This window comes from Callorhinchus milii, unplaced genomic scaffold (assembly GCF_018977255.1).
Source record: "Callorhinchus milii isolate IMCB2004 unplaced genomic scaffold, IMCB_Cmil_1.0 Scaffold2, whole genome shotgun sequence".
In the NCBI taxonomy this organism is placed as follows: domain Eukaryota; kingdom Metazoa; phylum Chordata; class Chondrichthyes; order Chimaeriformes; family Callorhinchidae; genus Callorhinchus; species Callorhinchus milii.
The window spans coordinates 104973578-104993903 of NW_024704743.1; the positions used below are offsets into that span (position 1 = coordinate 104973578).

The window sequence follows — 20326 nt, forward strand, 5'->3', positions numbered from 1 at the left end:
TATATAAAAAAATCTGTTTTCTTTTGTCATTTTAAAATTATTTTATAAACCTTTTTTCAGAAAACCATTCCTTTAAATATATAGTAGAGTAACATTCACGCGATTAAAAGAACAAAAATATCTTAAATAAAATCAATAAATAATGTGGTGTAAAAAAATAACCTAATCACACACTTTATACAACAAATTATATTAAAAAAAACAAATTGGTGCAAAAGGAAAGTATCTTAAGTGCAGTGTTATAGGTGCTGTCATCCCTTCCAATTTAGTTTTTAAAAGAATCAGCATTGCATCATGGACCCACATAGGCTGGGTTTGAAAATTGTTACAAATCAGCCCTTTATAATAGTGTCTTTTTACTTATCGCACATGATGTGTCCACTTCAAAATATTTGAAAATTTTTTTTAAGTAACATGACAGCTGTACTACAGAAATTAGCCTCCAATCTGATTTCAAAAGGGGGTCTGTAACTCGGTGACATGATTTCACAGCATTGATATAAAAAGAACTGCAAATGCATTATGAAGCTTCATGTATTTCCCAAAGGGAAACTAGTGTTCCAGCTCTTGCTTTTGATACCTCTGAGTTACAGCCCCTCAGCGATGGGATGGTTTCTCATCCTGCTTAAGTGGCTGTTGTAAATGGAGATTTTTTGCTGTTCCTAAGACATGCCACTATCACATGTGCGTCAAACACTTGAAGCTGAATTGTACTGCCTATGAATAAAAAAAAGTCAGTAGCATTTACAGAAGAGGCACCGGGAGACTCGAGCGGACAAGATTCACACCTGGATGCCCTTCACTGCTTGTTTAATGCTTTCAAGAAGTGCCTTGCTTTCAGGGGTGTAATTCCGTTCCAAACTGCTGTACATGTCAGTCAGAGTGTTCATGTATGCGTCAAAATTCTGCTCGCTGATTGGCTCCTGAGAGAAAAATACAGATTTGGGTGTTGAGAAGGTGCAAGCACGATTAATATATATTTTTAAATCCTTACCCTTGCTACAGCGCCTTTCACATCAGGAGGATGTCTCAAAGTACTTTGTAGGATACATTGTAAAGTAGAGAGCCTGTGTGTTTTTTTGTGGGCAGACATGGCAGTCAATTTGCACACAGCAAAGTCCCACAAACAGCCATGCAATGAATGTTCAATTTTAACCAAGGTGCTCATTCTCAAATAGCAGGAAAAGGCCAATATTTATTCGAAACAAAAAAAGCTTTGAATGGTCATTGAAGGCTGAGGACCTGGTTTCTTTCTTATCCTAATTTGGTGTTTCCAGAGACTCTGAAGTGAAAAATGCTGCGTATAATATGATCAAATTGTCAAATGGATGATATAAATCTGCCTTTAATTATCGACATCTCTGAGTGTGAACTCTCCCTCCCTCCCCTCGTCCCCCATCCCTGATTTCGGAACAATAATAATAATAATAATCCTTGCATTTGATATAGCGCTTTTCACGTCGGGAGGACGTCCCAAAGCGCTTCACAGAACACACTGTAAAGTGAATTGACTGTATATCTGTGGACGAACGCGGCAGCCAATTGCGCACAGCAATGTCCCACAAACAGTCATAGATTGAAAATGACCAATTTTATTATTGTTTTGGGTTTTGGAGGGATTATTATTAGGCGTGTGGAGTAAGGAAACTTGCCCAAGGTTTCGCCCTGTCTGGAATTGAACCCAGGTCTCTCACTTACAAATGCCTGAAGTTGACCAAAGACTATGTTCGCCTCTTCCCATTGCTGCACTTGACTCCCGCAACCTGGAATGTGACTGAACTCGGAGCAGTCCTGGTGTTCTGTGCAGTGGGACTCAAATACAGTGATCACGTGAGCCACAACAAAGGTGGCAGCACACACCATTGTATCAATGGTTTGACCTGAACTCTCAGGTGCAACCTAGCTACCTGTGTGCTACCACCTTGGGGGGGTGAGGGTGGGTGGGGGGGAATTGATTACCAAACCTGTTGGTAATCAATACAGGTTTAAATGGTACTTTTTTGCAATATGATAATTATTACAGCAAATGGCAGATTTTCACCCATAAGAGTGTGGAAGAATTTTTACTCAATGCTGCAAGCATTATTCTTGCTGGCTCTCAAATTGCTCGCATGGTTCAAAGCTATCCTTAGGAGTGACTGCAGCTTGTGATTTCCTTTGACCACATCTCTCCAAATCTTTCTCATTCGTAAAACCTCTAGCACCCAACTCATGTTCATCCCCACACTGTGCACTTACCTGTATTTCCTTTGGTCCATTGGCTGTTATCATAGAATCATAGAATTATACAGCACAGAAGGAGGCCATTCGGCCCATCGTGTCTGTGCCGGCTCTTTGAAAAGAGCCATCCAAATCAATCCCACTCCCCTGCTCTCTCCCCATAGCCCTGCAAAATTGTCCTCCCCAAATAATTATCTACTTCTCTCTTAAAAATTGTTATTGATAAAATTGTTTCTCCTTGTTCACCCTATCGAATCCCCTCATAATTGTGAAAACTTCTATTAAGTCTCCTCTAAACCTTCTCTAGCCTCTCCAGATAACTGATCCTGGTACCAACCTGGTAAATCTCCTTTGCACCCTCTCCCCTTTAAGATTGTGATAATATTTGTTTGTGCCATGTTGAGGTATCAAGTTATAAAGATGCTCTAATACCATGGGGAGGAATGAGGAGACCAATATCGACCCACTCGTCAGCCTCTGAAGCCAAGTCAGTAAAAGGTATAGCTCTTACTTCTGATTACAAATAAAAGTTTACATACTGTGGGAAATTGCTATTAGGGCTGTCAGTGAAAAAGGGGCTGGAATACTGAGTTGCCCTTATTACTACAGTAAAATTCACCAAAGTTGTATCATTTAATATGCCTTCCGCAAAATCCGATTTGCAGGCAAACTGTAGAATGTAAACTGTTAGACTTTTTACTGTTTCAGGTTATCCTGCATTTACCAGATATTCACCAATAGGTGGCACCGTGAGGTTAGATAGTATTAACTGCTGCAGGCTTCAAGTTTCATACTATTGCATTCGGACAAATTTTGAACCGCATAACTTAAAATACGATCTCATTGCATGTAACGGTGCATTTCTACCTCTCAGTTTCTTGGTTTCCTAGTACTGTATTTTCAGCCGCAGTCATAATCTTTGCAAATAAACAATATTTGTTAATGGAACCTTCTTCCAAGTGTATAGTAACTATATATAATAAATAATAATTATACTCCTTGCATTTGGTATAACGTCTTCCATGTCAAGAGGAGTCTCAAAGTGCTTCACAGGAAATACTGTAAAATGGGATGACTTTCTTTTGTGGGTACATAGTGAGGGTGTATTCTTTAGGGAGAGAGTACACATTCCATTCCAGATGCAGAGACATCTCCATGTGTAGGTGGCAGACATATGTGGAGCTCTCAGTCTAACTTTGATACTTTTAAGCTTGATGGTGGGTTCTATATGTGTCAGACCCAGTTGACTAAAGCCAGGACTCCAGGAAAGGCCAAGCTTCACCTATGGGAGGGAAGTGAATTGATCACACAACTACCAGACCAGCTTGGGATGTAGTTTTATAATCACAATTAGAGTGTTGTAGTATTGTGATGGTGGTGGTGAGGGGCGGGAATCAAATCAATGGTCACAATGCTCCTCTCCATCCTCTCTTTGACACATCTTGTGGGTGCAGGGACTCCCACGGCTCCAGGAGCAGTCTCCCTCCCAATGGAAATTGTCTGTGACTCAATGACATCAAATAAAACATCCCACCAAGCACAAAAAAATGCAGTTTCATTTATTAAGTAAGTCCATCCTACCAGCAGCAATGGGCAAGGTTGAAACAGCAGCCCGTGTATTCAGATTGACCCTGATCTTGAATTTTATTTCTCTTGAGAAAGTAATATCTCCTTTATATTAGGGTTATAATACTGGAAAAAATGAGCTGCCTCATTCAAAACGCACCAATTACATTGCACTTCATTTTTTGGGGAATTCAGGAGTGGGTTGGGGTGTTCAAGAAAGAAATACTCACATTCTCATAGTTATTATGCTACTGAAAAATGTTTTAGTTTGAGTTACTAGTTTGATATCTTACCATTTGTGGGAGTTGGATGTCAGCGAGGCTGTTAATAAGGGCCTGACTCAGACCAGCTAATTCCTTTAACAAACTCTCATTGTGCTGCTCAATTACTTTATTCTCCTCCTCAATTGTTTTCAAATTGCTCTCCATGGATGTAATCTAAAAATTTAGAAATAATTTTTCTTAATTACATAATGGGCGTAAAAAGTCACTTTTACAAACTTACAGAAATACAGTGTTGATTTATTACTGACAGCTAGTATCAAGCGCTTTGCAGTTAGGAATGTGCAACAAGCTGAGCTTATTGCTGTTGGGTTAGCTAAATCATAAAGCTACCATACTTATCTAACACTGCAGAGCAAATAAATTAGAAACTTAAAACATTTAAGAAGAGCACCGAAATATTTTGCACTTAAGTGCATGAAACCCCTTTCTACAGATAAAGCATTTTCAGAGTTTGTGTAAAAATGCATTAAATGGCATTTTCGTGGCGCTTCTACCTCTAGTCCTTGTTATCATTTACCTGTGTCTGGAGCTTTATCATATCTGCTTCCATTTTCAGGTTTGACTCATTCAACTCTTTAATCTCATCATCCAAATGATTGATCTCCTCGTCATTTTCCGCCCCTATAGCAAAATAAAGAACCTGATTTATTGTCACGGAATACAAGTCATGCACATGCCCTTATAAGGACAGAAGAAAGCAGGAGCAGGAGGAGGCCATTCAACCCATCAAGCATGTTCCATGAGTTTATTTAATCTTGGCAAATCTTTTAATCTCAGTATCCTGCTCTTTGCCATGCTGCTTAATACTTCTAGAAAGCTTTAAAGAAAGTGTTAGGTGACAGCTTGACTCATTGGGTAGTAGTTTCGCCTCTGAATCAGTAGGTTGTGGGATCAAGCCCCACTTCGGGACTCACAGAAATGCTGTCCTTTGGATGACTTTAAAGAACCCGCAGCACAATTCAAAAAGAGAGGGGAGGTATTCCTAGTGTCATAGGCAAAAACTTACAAAGAATTACAAAGAATGTACAGCACGGAAACAAGACATTCGGCCCCAACCAGTCTGCGCCAACGTTTTTACTCCATACAAGTCTTTACCCATTCCTTACTCCCTCCATATCCTCTACCTCATGTGGAGTTCTACCTTCCTCCTAAATGCACCTACGCTATCTGATTCAATCACCACTTCAGGCAGTGTGTACCACAATCTCATTATCCTCTGCATGAAGTAGTTCCTCCAAAATTCTCTTTTAGATCCCCTAGTCGCTATTTTATATTTGTGTCCCCTGGTTACGAATTCCCCAACCAGTGGAAATTTAGATTAACCTTATCAAACCATTTTATAGTTTTAAACACTTCTATTGTGGAGTCCTGTAGCTCAGTGGTTAGAGCACTCGCTTTGCAAGTGAGAGACCTGAGTTCAATTCCAGGCAGTGGGCGAAACCTTGGGCAAGTTTCCTTACTCCACACAGAGCCTAATAATAATCCCTCCAAAACCCAAAACAATAATAAATTGGTCATTTTCAATCCACGACTGTTTGTGGGACATTGCTGTGCGCAATTGGCTGCCGCGTTCGCCCACAGATATACAGTCAATTCACTTTACAGTGTGTTCTGTGAAGCGCTTTGGGACGTCCTCCCGACGTGAAAAGCGCTATATCAAATGCAAGGATTATTATTATTATTATTATTTAGGTCCCCCTTAAACATTTCTTCCCGAGTGAAAAAAGGCCTAACCTATCCAGTCTATCTTAATAGCAGTAACCTGCTAGCCCTGGTATCATCATCAACCTATGCTGTGCTCTTTCCATTGCTGTTATATCCTTCCTATAATGTGAAGACCTGAATTGGACACAATAAACCAAATGTGATCTAACCAAGATTTTGTATTAATTGAACATCACCTCACTTTTATATTCTATCCCTCTGGATATAAAGCCCATGACCCCATTGATCGATGTTACAGCCCTAGCTACCTGTGTGGCTACTTTTAAAGATTTGTGGATCTGAATCCCCAGATCTCTTTGCTCCTCCATTTCACTTAGGTTCCTACATTCCAGACTATAGACAGCTTCTTTATTTTTCCTGCTGAAGTGAATTACTTTGCATTTTCGTATATTAAACTTCATTTGCCATCTATCTGCCCATTCTGCTAGCCTGCTAGAAGTCTGCATGACTTCTAACATTCTTTTGCAATTCCCTTCACAATTTACCATTGCCTCAGTTTGTAAATTTTGTACTCTCTCCAATGCTATAATATCAAACAGGTAAATCCAATGGACGATACCTTTGATAGTTATAGCACTCCTCCAGCACTGTATTGGAGTGCCACACTGGACTATGAACTCAAAGTCCTAACATAGGGCTTGAACACATAACCTTCTGAATCAGGCAAGAGTGCCACCAACTGAGCCAGGTTGGCCGCTTTCAACCATAGAGTGCCTTTCAAATAAGATAACTATTTGCAGCGCTTCACAACAATAGGGTTGAAGTTGAGTACGGTGAGAAGTAGTGCAGGTAGGACTGAACTCACTGAATGACCGGTTGAAAAGATTGCTTTTAGATTAGTTTTTAACAACGAGGGCGCAGGGAGAGTGCAGAGGGATATTTGCACAGGATGTTCCAGAGGAGGGGCATCAGGGCTTCATATTGTTCTTACCACTGCTTGCCCTCAGTTTGATGGTCATCATTTCATCACCCGAGAGTTTGCCTTTCTTCAGCGCTAGGGAGGCTCGGGGGCATCCTGACAAACTGTAGACATACACACAGTCAAAAGCAACTTTCCATCTCCATTTTAAGGAAGCAAATTCAGTTAAACTACAAATTTACACTGAACTGCTGAGCCGTTATGAGATCTATTCACAGGCATTTTTGCAGTTAGCTCAAGCACCTCTGCTCATGCAATGCACTTGAGGTGTCAACAATTCAAAGGAACCTTAGAATAGATGATGACTTAGAACAGTACAAAATAAAGTGAGAGAAGTTTCAAGGGAATGCCTGCTTTATAGTTTTAATGTAATGAGCTATAGAGGAATATAGCGATTGAAAGCAGGATGAATGATTTTAATCTTACTCCTAATAATTCTCAAACAGATGAGGCATATTCACTCTTTACTGACACAGATAAAGAACATTTGGAGAACGCCACAAACTATTGGCGTTCAAAATGTTTAATATTATTGATAACATCAATGACAGATTATGTACTGGGGGTGGGAGGGAGTGGAACAAAGAACTTTTAAGGGACCAATTTGTTATGAGAGCAAATCGATTCATATTGCAGTAATGCAAATCAATGATCTGGAGTAACCGCCTTCGTGAGTTGATACCACAGTTGGGCCCCCAGTGCCAATCTCTTCATGAATACTTAGCTCCTACATGCTTTGCACTCTGCCTTTTATGCCAAATCTCCGTGAAAAACATGTTAAAAGCTTGGCGTAAATAAACAGATTTACCATTATTAACATTCTTAATATTTTTTTAAATTCTGTTTTTTGTTGTATACAAAAAAGACTTCAGTTATCTTATATAATAATAATAATAATAATAATAATAATATCTGATCTGATTAAAGCATTTTCACCACATTCTGACCCGCTTCATATATGTGATAGAAACACTAAAAGAAAGTACTTGGTTCCCTAAAAAACAATTCCAACTTACTGATCAGCAACATTGTTTAGAATAAAAAGCAGGTTAAAAGATGAATGCGAATGTGGCTAAATCTAACTGCATTAAATTAAGTATGGTAATATGTGGCAAGCAAGCTCCAGTTTAGATCCAGCTACACAGTAGTTGAAATGTCTTTTAATTTCGGAAAAGCAGCAAAAAGGGAGGTTTACACTAACCTTCTGTGTGTGACAAAACTGCCATTAATGTGACCAGTCCCATCACAGCCTGGCGTAGGGCAGGCTGTGCTTTCTGCTTTGCCAGGTTTCCAAGGGAACTGGGACCCGTTCAGAGCAGTTTCCTTCTGTCTCTTTGCAGCTAGTGGGCAACCTGACGCACTGCGATGGGAGGAGTACTTGCCAGAGATGTGACCCTGCCCATCACAGCCTATCACCGGGCATCTGAAACAAATAAAACACAGTGCTGCCAAATGACCATACTTCTGTACAAATCAATTGTCTCTTTGTGTGAAGCGTGAGCTACAAATTCACAGCACATTTTTCGTTATTTTTAAAATGTACATGGAAAAGTTTTGTTTATTATACACCAACTGATCGTAAAATACATTTTCCACAAGAGAAATCCAGGTCATGACTTTAGTGGAAATACTATTATTTCGAACTCACTGTAACATCTATTTAAACTGTCGATTGTTTCTGAATACTCTGGAAATTAAGCTTTCAATGCGTTTACTTGAATTCTGTCACAGGAATGGGAGAAGGCAATTCAGCTTTAAGAGCCTATTCTGCCATTGCATTAGCTCATCGCTGATGTTTAAATTACATTTGCCCACTTTTTCTCCATTATCCCTTAATATCCTCTGCTTCCTAAATATTTATCTCCTTTTTCAACATCTCCTTTTTGTGCTATCAATTCTAAATCTATGGCCTTTTGGAGGCAGTGCACTCAACTTCCAGAGTGGCTCTTTGCAATTCCCAAAAGCAGACAAACTGCACAAAAAAATCTCCTTAGGTCTGTGCCAACAGGTACCTTCTAATTCACTCTCTCTCCAAATAGAATTTGTAAGCTAATCAGCTGTTGCCGTCCGTACCTGATTAGTTCCGCATCTTCTTTGTCATCCTTACTGGGGGTCAGTTTAATGCCACCTTTTTTTGCACGTGGGCATCCCGATAAGCTGGAAGATACAATGAATAGTACATTCATGTATAGTGAATCCAGCGTTTGCAAACACTGGCCTTATGACTTGCAGTATTATGTTAACCTGGCTTACCTTCTGTGTGAAGCATAGTTGCCAGTCACGTGACCGGAGCCATCACAACCAGGTGTCGGACACCTAACAAAAAGAGACGAGGTAAGAATTTTAGAGCAGCCAAGGAACTGTATGTAAAGACAGGCATTATACTTTTTGGACTGTGATCTGGTATTAAATCAATTTTCTGTCTGATTATTAAGAACACAGCAATCAGATTTGCAGCTGATGCACTGTGGACACCTCACACAGATGTGAACATAATACCCTCCATGTCCTGAGGAAGCTTCAGCAGTGAGTTTGACAATCTGGACAACATTCTAGCTGGTCTTCAGACACAGCAGGCTTGATGTTATAGTGTTACAAGTATAACAAATTAATTCAACTGCCAACAACACAAAGGTACCATCTACACTACAGATACACAATTTTTATCTCGTTTATTTCCAGTTGTACTTTTGCAGCATTCAGTGCTTTTCAGACACCTGGCTGACCAACAAAACAGCATGTTGGTGTTCATGTTGGTGTTTGGACTCACCAGGTTGGTTGGAGCATTTTTAAAAGTTTGAGGCACAACAAAGCTTATAAGTGATATAAGTAAAACAGCATTCGGATACAAAGGATTTTTTTTCCTTCTCAACATTGCATTGTAATTGTATTCCTTCCAAATCAGTACTCCCTCCCTCCACAGGTAGCATTTCCCCTTGCCTCCTCCCTCAGATGACACCACCACAAGTGTCCTTGCAATTGGACCGGCAAATACGTGCAAACAAATTGACATTAAACCTGCAAATTCTGCAGTGCAAAGTGAATGGAATGAACATCTTCAAATACTAGCCATTTTGCAAGTATCTAGGGTGGTCCAAATGGGGTTTAGAAGGCAACACAATGACTTAGAACAATGAGCTTGATTCTGAAATGAAGCCACTCGTTTATTTAATGTTTGTTTTGCCCATTTCATTATCTGACTCAAAGGGTATTGATTAGTTAAAAACACTCTGGAATGATATTCCTTAAGTTGCTCACTACTGTATGTGAGAAAGCTCTGAGGTGAATTCCTATATCACCCCATTTTGCCTGTTCACCTTCCTGTGGGAAAGCAATTAGGGCTTGAATTTCTACTTTGTTTTAAATTTAAAAATCTCAAAATTTAAGATGATGAGATTTTAAGATTTAAGATTGAACAATATTATGGAAAATTCTCAGACTAATTTTAATTTGGAAGCTGTTCCTTTCTAATAACTGAACAAAACCAGCTTCTAAATGAATAATGAATCAAATACTTTTCCACAATTTTACAATACTAAATGTTAAGACAAACTGGTCTCACAAGCTAGGACTGAGGCGCAATTATGGCCCTCTTGGCATCTGCTCTGCATATCTTCTTGATGATGTCCAAGGACTTATACTATTGGACTAGGCTAAAGCATTTTTAAAAGAATCAAAATCACCATACATCTCAAAGCTGTTTGGAATGAATGACTCTTGTAACTCTTGCATTATGAGCTATCACTTTTATCCTTATCCCAAACAACACTTTATATAGCAGTAAAACAACCAATGAACAAAGACCTACTACAAACTGCGATTTTATCAGAGATCAACATTTTATTCCACTAGTGCATAGAATTAATCACATGAGCACACAAACACACAAGCAAACATACACATTCACATGCACCCAGGCGCACACATATAATCACGCACTCATACACAAATTACACACGCATAATCTCATATATGCACACACCACACATAATCAAACATGCAAACATGGAGTCTCTCTCACACACACAATCAGTTACAGTCACAACAAACACACAAAGAAGATTGCTCTATTCTATTGCAGACATTGGTATTTGAAATAGAGTCCTTTTTAATAAAGCTTTAAAAGAAGTAGGAAATTAATAATAATAATCCTTGCATTTCAACAACCTTAACATGTTGTTGAGAGTCCCAAAGCGCTTCAAAGGATATACAAGTGGATTGACTGAATTTTTTGGACGAAATGCGGCAGCCAGTTGCATACAGCAATGTCCCACACACACCATGGAGCGAGTGATCGATTTTATTTGGAGGATCGTCGGCCAGGACACCAGGAGAAACTCCCTTCTCTTTTCGAATAGTGTCAGGGAATCTTTAACGTCCATGTGAACAGGCAATCGGGACCTCGGTTTAACATCTCATCCAAAGGATGGGACCTCCAACACTACATTGTATATCACACTACACCCTCAGCACTACATTGGAGTGTCATCTTAGACTATGTGATTCCACATCCCACATATAGCAAAAATTATACTGACTGTCTCCCTGCTATAAACAGGCACTTTCCTCTCAACCTTTCACAGGGTGACACTGATAACAGGCGTTTGAGAAGACGGACTTGAGCGCACAATCAGTCTGGTTGAAGAAGGCTACACTGAAACTGGAGTTCTTGTTGGGAATACAAGGAGCAAACCTGGAAAAAAATTATATAAAAATAGAGTTTGATGCCTACTTCAGTTCCTGGGAGCTGGCGGCCATAAGACTCTTAAGGCTTTTGTCAGCTAAAGGACAACCGGAGACACTGCAAAAAGAAAAATGTGTTTTTCATTACCTTTCTGATAATAAAGAAGCCCTAAGCAGGACAAAAAGCAACAAATTCCAAAAACAAATGTGTGTTTCACCTTGTTACAGGTAAGCTGCCAACCGAGAATCACACCTTTAGATTTAAACTCTGCGTTCAATTGCATACTTTTTTTTCCCCAAATAGATTTTTTAAAATATTGAATCGACGGCCAGATTTCCAGGTGCCAGGTTAATTGTTACATATTCTTAAGTTGGTTGGTAATATTTTAGAATGATTCAAAACACTAAAAGAAAGTTATAAATTCCTGCCAAACTCCTCAGGTGTATCATTTACAGTCATTGCTTACTGTGCATTAACCTGTGTCGTTGGCACCATCATTTCAGCAATGTATTATGAGGGGAGGTAAATTTGTGACATTTCAGAACTGAAATAGATGTGATTGATTTATTGCATTCAGTCTGTTGTAAAATGCTCTGAAAGAAATTCCTCTCTCCCCCACTTTATAGCTATATTAAGATGATAATTACAACTTGAAGATACAAATATCATCGTCAATAATCATCATGTTATGGAACATTCCACCCTGTCGGTGTCTGGGTGGGGTAAGAGCAACACACACTCCTGACTTCTTCAAAATGGGCCCAAAGTCACGGGCGGACTATTTTTTGCTATGTTAAGCCAGTATATCAGGAACTGTCACTCAAATGTCACTCTCTTGGTCAACAAGCCACTTCAGCGTCAACCACATGAATTTAGTCGGAGTGCGTGGGTTACACCGTTTGGTCAGATACCAAATGGGTGGAATTTTCTCTGAAGTGATCCCCATCACAACTCTCACCCATCTAAAATTTACAGCCAAACTGACTGCATTTTTCAGAATCCGCATTGGGTTCAAGTTTACGCTGGGGTCAAAAAAATGATTTGGCACAAGATTTGCTTGTGAATCTCGCTGTTGCACCACATTAGCATCACGTGGGCTCGTGGGAACGCTTGTTCTGGCGGGATCTACCCCTGGTTGTGCTGGAGTGCATCAGAGTGCCACACACTCCGGTTTCTGCCAGGATTCAGTATCGATAAATCCTGTGTGAATTCAGGTCGCGAGTATTGTGTTTTAGACCCTACTGAGACACTAAGTAAAGACAAAGGACGTGACCTAACATTTCTGTGTCACAGGATGGTTTCTGGATCATGCTATATTCTGCATTTGCAATTTGACATGCATTCAAACTTAAATTGCTCATGTTCTACTTTGCCCAAGAGATCAGACGTACGTGTCAATCTACTGTAAATGATAAGATATAATAATAATAGTCCTTGCATTTGATACATGGAACATAGTAAATAGTGAGGAGGATAGCAGCAGACTGCAGCAGGACATTTGACAGGCTGGTGAAATGGGTAGACACATGGCAGATGAAGTTTAACGATGAGAAGTTTGAGGTGATGCATTTTGGGAGGAAGAATGAGGAGAGGCAATATACAATAAATGGCACAGTTTTAAAGGGGGTACAGGAGCAGAGAGACCTGAGGTTCACATACACAGGTCTTTGAAGGTGTAAGGCAGGTTGATGGAGCTGTTAAAAAAGCATACGAGATCCTTGGCTTTAAAAATAGAGGCATAGAGTACAAAGCAAGGAAGTTCTGCTAAACCTTTATAAATCACTGGTTGGGCCTCAGCTGGAGTATTTTGTCCAATTCTGGGCACCACGCTTTAGGAAGGATATCAAGACCTTGGAAAGTGACAAAATAATGTATCTCAAAGCATTTCTCTTTTTTTNCCTTATTTCCCTTTGCAGATAGCGGAGGAGATTGTACCACTGTTGCAAATGAAGCCCAATAGTTTATTTTAAGTTACTCTTTTGTTTGCATTGGAATTAAATGGACATAATGCCCTTTGCAGAACTGCACAATAATTTGTATCAAACTATGTGTCAGAACAAAACTCAGCTAAAATACTTCCTGCAAGTTTAACAGGCAGCAAAACCCCCTTTGCACTATACAAATGAGTAAACTGAACCAGTGTGCAATATAAGCAATGCTTTAATACTACTCTAACCTCAGAGACAGCGGGAGTTTTTTTATTGTTATTTACTGAAACATATCGAGGAGATTAGCATGCATCACAATAATTCCTCCAATACAACCAGGTAAAAATTAATTTAAATCACTTAAAATTCAGATGCAATTCAGTCGAAATCACAAACAATGCATACCATATTATTGCAGTGTGTCCTTTCAGATAAGCACAAGGGTAGTTTGAGATATTTTTTAACCAAATATGCAGCTTACTAGGAAGCAATTTTTAATGCTGGCACAAATGTTGGGACAATTGTTCTGTTCAGACAAGATACAGTTATTGGCAGAAATCATCATGATGAAATTGTGCATATTGTGTGTAAATAACAAAGCACAGTCATTACCAAATTGTCTGTTCTGTGTTTTGTGTGCTGCAATTTAGTTATCAGGCAAATACTGGTATTGCAGCAGAAACTCTTATGCCCAGTTTCTACCGCTGGAAGAAAAGTGATATGTCCTCCAGCAGTAAAATGACTTGGAGTGTGGATGCCTGATTTATTCTTCCTGCTCGTAATCGCAATGATTGGGAACACACACAAGAACGTGGTTAGAGAACTCTGATATTCAGTATTCGTCCCTCACATTTTGTTTTGTGAGGGCTGTCTGGCTGATTGGCTAGCATTAAAACTGGCCTCTTAAATGTTGTTTATAAGGAATAATTTCTGAGCACAGGACTGCCTTTACACAAGAGTTAAGTGTTGTGCTAGTCAGAAAACTGTGGAACTGCAATGGGAAAAAAAGTCAGTAGGACTCAGGCATTACAGAGCATTTCCAATGGAAAACTAACCACTGCTCCCCCAACTCGTGAGTTAAAGGGGAAGAACACTATTCAGAATGGGCTACAAAACATTTGGCACAATCAGGGTAATACAAGCACGTCTCTCTCAATCATTTTATTTCTGCAAAAACCCTAAGGAGGGCTCCAAAATGGCTGAGTTGATGAAGCCATTAGCCTAGAGTGAATCTAACTAAGTAAGCAGCCACGCTCGATATCCACTTGTTTCACCATTGAATTAGCTGATCTGGGTTTAGCTATACAATGAGTTGAATAGCCTCTTATAGTGATGTAGATCTCTACCTTAAAAGGGGCCAGCAGTCAGGGTCCTATAGATATACTCAATGCCCCACGGTTCAGAGAGGAAAAATCATCTGAGTGGTGCCCGAGTGGATTTAGGATCAAGGGGTAAAATGAGCAAACAAAGATACTCTGTGAGATTTCAGTTTGAAGCTTCACCCTCAGTTGCCAGATAATAATAATAATAATAATAATAATCCTTGCATTTGATATAGCGCTTTTTTTGGGAGGACGTCCCAAAGCGCTTCACAGAACACACTGTAAAGTGAATTGACTGTATATTTGTGGGCGAACGCGGCAGCCAATTGCGCACAGCAATGTCCCACAAACAGTCTTAGATTGAAAATGACCAATTTATTATTGTTTTTGGTTTTTGGAGGGATTATTATTAGGCGTGTGGAGTAAGGAAACTTGCCCAAGGTTTCACCCTCTGGGTACCCAGAGACAAGTGACAATGTGCTATATATTTGGTAACAATGGGCAGCATGATACTTATCCAGTTAGGACTGCCCATGGCTATGCCTTGCAGGGCTGAGGAGATGTCTAAACCACCAAGCCTGCCCGGGATTACTGTAGACTCTGCATTGCTTTGCCAGCCATGTCTATCCAGAGCCATTTCAACCCTCCCCACATAAACAGAATATTTTAGATGCGAAACTCAAAGTGATAAACCGGGATTTGCACCCAGAATCTTCTAATCCCAGATTTGGTGTTCAACTGAGCAAACTGTGTTTTCCACATCAGCTGCCTGGGCTGATTTGAGTTTACATTTGAGTTTAATTTGCCTGATTTCCTGACAGATCTCCTTGAACAGGCCACCAGTCCTGTAATTTGTTGTTGTTGTCCTGTGGCCTTAAATTCCACCTAGCCTTAGCCTGTGAGCCCAATTTGTCTTGAAATGTAAGATGGGACGGAAATGTGACACATTATTTAGTTCTGTATTTGAAAGCTGGTTCTTTTTAAGAAGCTGCAGGAAACATACTTCAGAAATTAAGGCAGAATTTTATTGTTTTCCACAATTCTCTGTGATTTTAGATTTCAAAACAATACGTTAATTGTAAATGGAATTTCAGGTCTCAATGAGAGACCCAGACATAGGTCACACAAACATGTTGGAACTCTTCTCCCACTCGCTTGTACAGGTGTAAAAATGTTACAGAATACAAAATAAAAATGAACACTAAAGTTTGCACGAATGTTTCTTAATTGCACACACACTTACAATAGACCATTCTGTTCCACTAGCCTAACTCTAACACTGATTTTTATAATAATAATAATCTTTACATTTGATGTAGCACCTTTCACGTCAGGAGGATTTCTAAAGCACTTCACAGGAGATACTGTAAACTGTAGTGTATAGTGTAAGTGAATATGGAAGCCAATTCGTGCACAGCAATGTCCTATAAACCGCCTTAAAGTCAATGACCTATTTTACCTAGGGGATTGTTGGCCAGGACACTGGGAGAAACTCCCTCTCTTTCCGAGTAGTGTCATGGGATCTTTAATCTCCACCTGACGGACGGAATCGGTTTAACATCTCATCTGAAAGATGGCACCTCCAACAATGCAGCACACCCCCAGCACTAGATGCGTGTGTCAGCCTAGACTGTATGAGTTCAAATTGGACTTGTATTCACAACCTTCTAACTCAGAGGTGAGAATGCTATTAAAAAATGTACCGCATTCTGAAAGTACACATTTATTGTGTGTGAACACACTTAAATGGAATTGAAAGTTCAACTGGCAATAATACTGGAGAAAAAGCTGGTAAATAGTCATCCTCTGATAGATGTGAAAACGAATAACACACACTTTACTGTGTTGAAATGTTTCAAAGTGCTCCACATAATGACTTACTTTGAAGTGCAGTGAATGTTCTTATTTGAGCAAACGTGGGAGCTGAATTGCACCAGCAACATCCCACAAAGGACAGTGAGATGAAAAATCAATTATTTGTTTTTTTGTGAATTTAGACGAAGGAAAAAAAATAGGCAGATCAGCGGAAAACTTCCTGCTCTTCCTTAAAAGTAATACCATGAGATCTCTAACATTTACCAGAATAGAGAACCTTGGGTTAGCACAACAACTGAATGTTGGTACCTGCAGCAATATAGCATTCCCTTTGTATTGCAGTGTAGTGTTAGCCTAGATTACTCCTGATGTGGGGATTGAGCCCACAACCTTCTACTCAAGAGTCGAAATGCTTCCAACTGAGCCAAATTGACATAACACTTTCTCATCTCTGATAGTTCTTATATCACATTATCTTGGGGAGGGCAAATAAACTCATACCTTCGGTGTGAAGCATAATTTCCAGTTACGTGGCCACTACCATCACAACCTGGAGTTGGGCAACTGTGAAAGAAGATAAGTAAGAAGTGTGCTCATTATATCAGCAGTTACAGTATCACCAAGATTAGCTTTGCACGGTCAGCCAGCTATTTATAGTCCTGGAAATCAACATGAATCACTAAGCCAGTATATTTCCTTATACATTCAGGGAAAGCTCTTTAAGTCTCAGGTTGCCAAAGGAGAAACACTTTGGCCACCCGTGATTGAGTATATTGCATCACTGGGGTGAAAATCGTAACTAGTGATATGTTAAAATTATCGTTGATCTTATTGTTGACAAAAACTGTCAATGTGGTCTATTAACTGTCTGTGCAATCACCCTCTTCCCTTGTCCCTGAGCCTGTTGCAATGGGTGGGCCCGAGCTGCCTGCTACAACCGTTGGACTTACTGCTTCTGCGCCCCCACCCACCAAACCACTGAAGTGCTCCGTGCATTTAAACACAAGAAGCTCTTTGGAGCGTCTCCTATTAATCCATCCTGATCTACAGAGGTTTGAGATTGCTGCAGCAGCATTCAGAACCGCAGCGTGTTAAACAATCATTGCATTAGATGTCGTGTCTATGTTGTCAAAATGACTCAAAGTGCTTCACAAAGTATTACTGTCGACTGTCCCATAAACAATTTAACAACTAGAGGACTGATGGCCAGAACACCGAAACAAACTCTTTTTTTCAAATGGAATCACAGTATCTTAACGTCCACTTGAATGGACAGATGGGACCACAGTCTGATGTTGCAACAACAACAACAACAAAATTACATTTATAGAGCGCCTTTCACGTTGGAAGGACGTCCCAAAGTGCTGAACAGTCAGGTGTCAGAGCCCGAGCATGGGGGAGGGGGGTGGTGTAGGGGTGAGGGAAGGCAGAGAGATGGGAGGGAGACTAAAGGCACGGTCAAAGAGAAAGGTCTTGAAACCGACCTTGAAGGAGGCAAGGAAGGAAGTGATACGAAGGGACCGTGGGATGGAGTTCCAGAGTGTGGGGGCAGAGAAGCTGAAAGCCCGGCCATCGATGGTAGGGCGGGTCGGGCAGGAGACATGGAGCAGGCCGGAGCCCGATGAATAGAGGACAGGCTCTAAGGGAGTCAGCAGGTCAGAGAGGTAGGAGGGGGCAAGGCCATGGATGGCCTTGAAGGTGAGGACGAGGATCTTGAACTTGATCCTCTGGGGGATGAGGAGCCAGTGGAGTCGGGCGAGGGTGAAATTGACGGGGTCACGGAGCCTGGTGCGTGAGAGTACAAGAGCTGCAGAGTTTTGGATGATCTGCAGCTTGCGAAGGAAGAGTTGGGAAGGCCGATGAGGAGGGAGTTCCCGTAATCAAGCCTTGAGGTGACAAATGCATGGGTGAGGGTTTCGGCAGCCTGAGGGGTGAGGCATTGGTGAAGTCTGGCAATGTTGCGGAGGTGGTGGTAGGCAGTGCCGGTCATGGCGCGGATGTGGGGGAGAAAGGACAGTTTAGGGTTAAACAAGATACCCAGGTTCCTGACTGGCTTAGTGAGGTTGAGTGTGCAGCCGTGGAGGCTGATGCTGCCAGCGCCTGAGGTGCGGAGGCATTGGGCGAGCCAATCAGGAGGGCCTTGGTGTTGCTGACGTTGAGTTGGAGTGACGTTGAGTTTGATGTTTGATGCAACATCAAACCGAGGTCCCATCTGTCTATTCAGTGGACACGACAATGCTTGAGACATTATTTAAATGCATTTGCAAAAATTTATGATTGAATATTTCATTTTTAGTGCTTGTGAGCAAGTACAATATCAATTCCTGTGAAAGACACAACACTCCCCCATGCGTTACCTTTTTCAATATATTACTGCAGATGCAACACAGACCTCTCTGCCAGTTCCTAGGGAGAGCAGCCTGGTGAAAGAGGAAAACATCCGACTGCATAGAAGACCTATACTCTTTATGCTCTGTTACCTTTGTATCTAGCGTCTATAATGATTGGATGTGTTGATAACACATGCCACAACCTCACAAACAAAATGTTTAAAAGGGTCTTGGCACGCAATTTTCCTTCCTTTTTGACTTGGGAATTAAAATACTTGAGCTGCATGTTGCAGTTTGGTAAATAGATTAAATAATAATAATAATAATCCTTGCATTTGATATAGCATCTTATCTCGTCAGCGAAAAATCTCACAATGTTTCACAGAATTTTACTATGGAGTAAAGCTGTGACTTGTGTATTTTGTAGGCGAATTTGGCAGCCAATTTTACACACAGCAATGCCTCACAAACAGCCATGAAGTGAGTGCCAATTTTATCTTGGGGAATTGTTGACCAGGACACCAGACAATCTCCCTCTTCTTAAATGAACTGAAGGTGCAAAGATTTATGCAAATGGTGCATTCAGGTGATTTTCATGGAATTGATATCATTATTGTATTACTGTGGGTTAAAACAGGTTGCTTTCCTTCTCAACACATGCACATTTAAAATAGGCAAATTTTAGTCTATGGGTGTCCTAATACCATGTGGTGTCTTTTCCGATGAAAGCTTTGTCCTCACTCCTAATTCCCAACACTAGGCAAAAATAGCATTGGTTGCTTGGGTGAGATGCTTTCAAGCATCTCTGCCCATGCGGAAGTGGATTTGGGGAGAAGACTGTTGTATTTGTTCACCTCCTCATGGGAAGTTGCTTGATATCTTCTTAATCGTTGTCATAATGAAACAGTTAAAAAGTGAGTAATCAATTTTATTTGTAGGATTGTTGGCCAGGACATTGGGAGAAACTACGTTCTCTGTTGAAAATGTAGTTTACGTTATGAGATGCTTTTTCTAGTGGTGAAGCATTAGTTAAACAACTCTTTCAATACGAGATCTCTTTCAACCGTAGTGTTTTGAACTGAATTATATTAAACATCTGAGCAATTCATCAATCCATTGAAAGGGTTTATTTGAAGCAATATCCTGCTGTTCATATAAGAAGTTAACTGTAGGATTGAGGTAAGTAATGATGAGGTGCATAATGTAACTTACGTTATGAGTTCTTTCTTTGAATCTCTGCTCTGTATTTTAGATTTAGGACTTGAAATGGTGACATCACCAGGGTATTTCCTCTCCTCCATGCTTTCTTCAGGATCAGTCTCTTCCTTCTGTGATCACAAACCAGTGAATAAATCAATACATCAATGGACTTGATGCAGCAGCATTTATGAACATTTAATGCTGGATGCAATACACAACTCTAAATGCTAATTTACTACAAGTATGTTTTAAGCGCTGTATGAATAAACATTTATCTCGCCTGTTTTGGTGCCCCGCCTTTTATGACACTTTGCTGGATTTGCAATTGGTTCT

General features: G+C 40.3%; 1 protein-coding gene across 5 annotated transcripts in view; it reads right to left on the minus strand.

Moving 5' to 3' along the window:
• Positions 1–213: 213 nt before the first annotated feature.
• Positions 214–20326, minus strand: part of st18 (ST18 C2H2C-type zinc finger transcription factor) — a 143687-nt gene continuing 123574 nt past the window's right edge. For 4 of the 5 annotated variants that reach the window (XM_007905907.1, XM_042332407.1, XM_042332408.1 and 1 more), the window contains 10 exons: positions 20006–20121; positions 16965–17027; positions 11447–11515; positions 8968–9030; positions 8788–8871; positions 7916–8137; positions 6727–6818; positions 4588–4691; positions 4080–4223; positions 214–923 (listed from right to left, as the gene is read on the minus strand). In XM_007905907.1, the coding sequence (XP_007904098.1) occupies positions 783–923; positions 4080–4223; positions 4588–4691; positions 6727–6818; positions 7916–8137; positions 8788–8871; positions 8968–9030; positions 11447–11515; positions 16965–17027; positions 20006–20121 (1098 nt within the window). In that variant the 3' untranslated portion in view covers positions 214–782. The remainder of the gene's footprint in view (positions 924–4079; positions 4224–4587; positions 4692–6726; positions 6819–7915; positions 8138–8787; positions 8872–8967; positions 9031–11446; positions 11516–16964; positions 17028–20005; positions 20122–20326) is intronic. The other variant, XM_042332409.1, reaches the window with a different exon arrangement.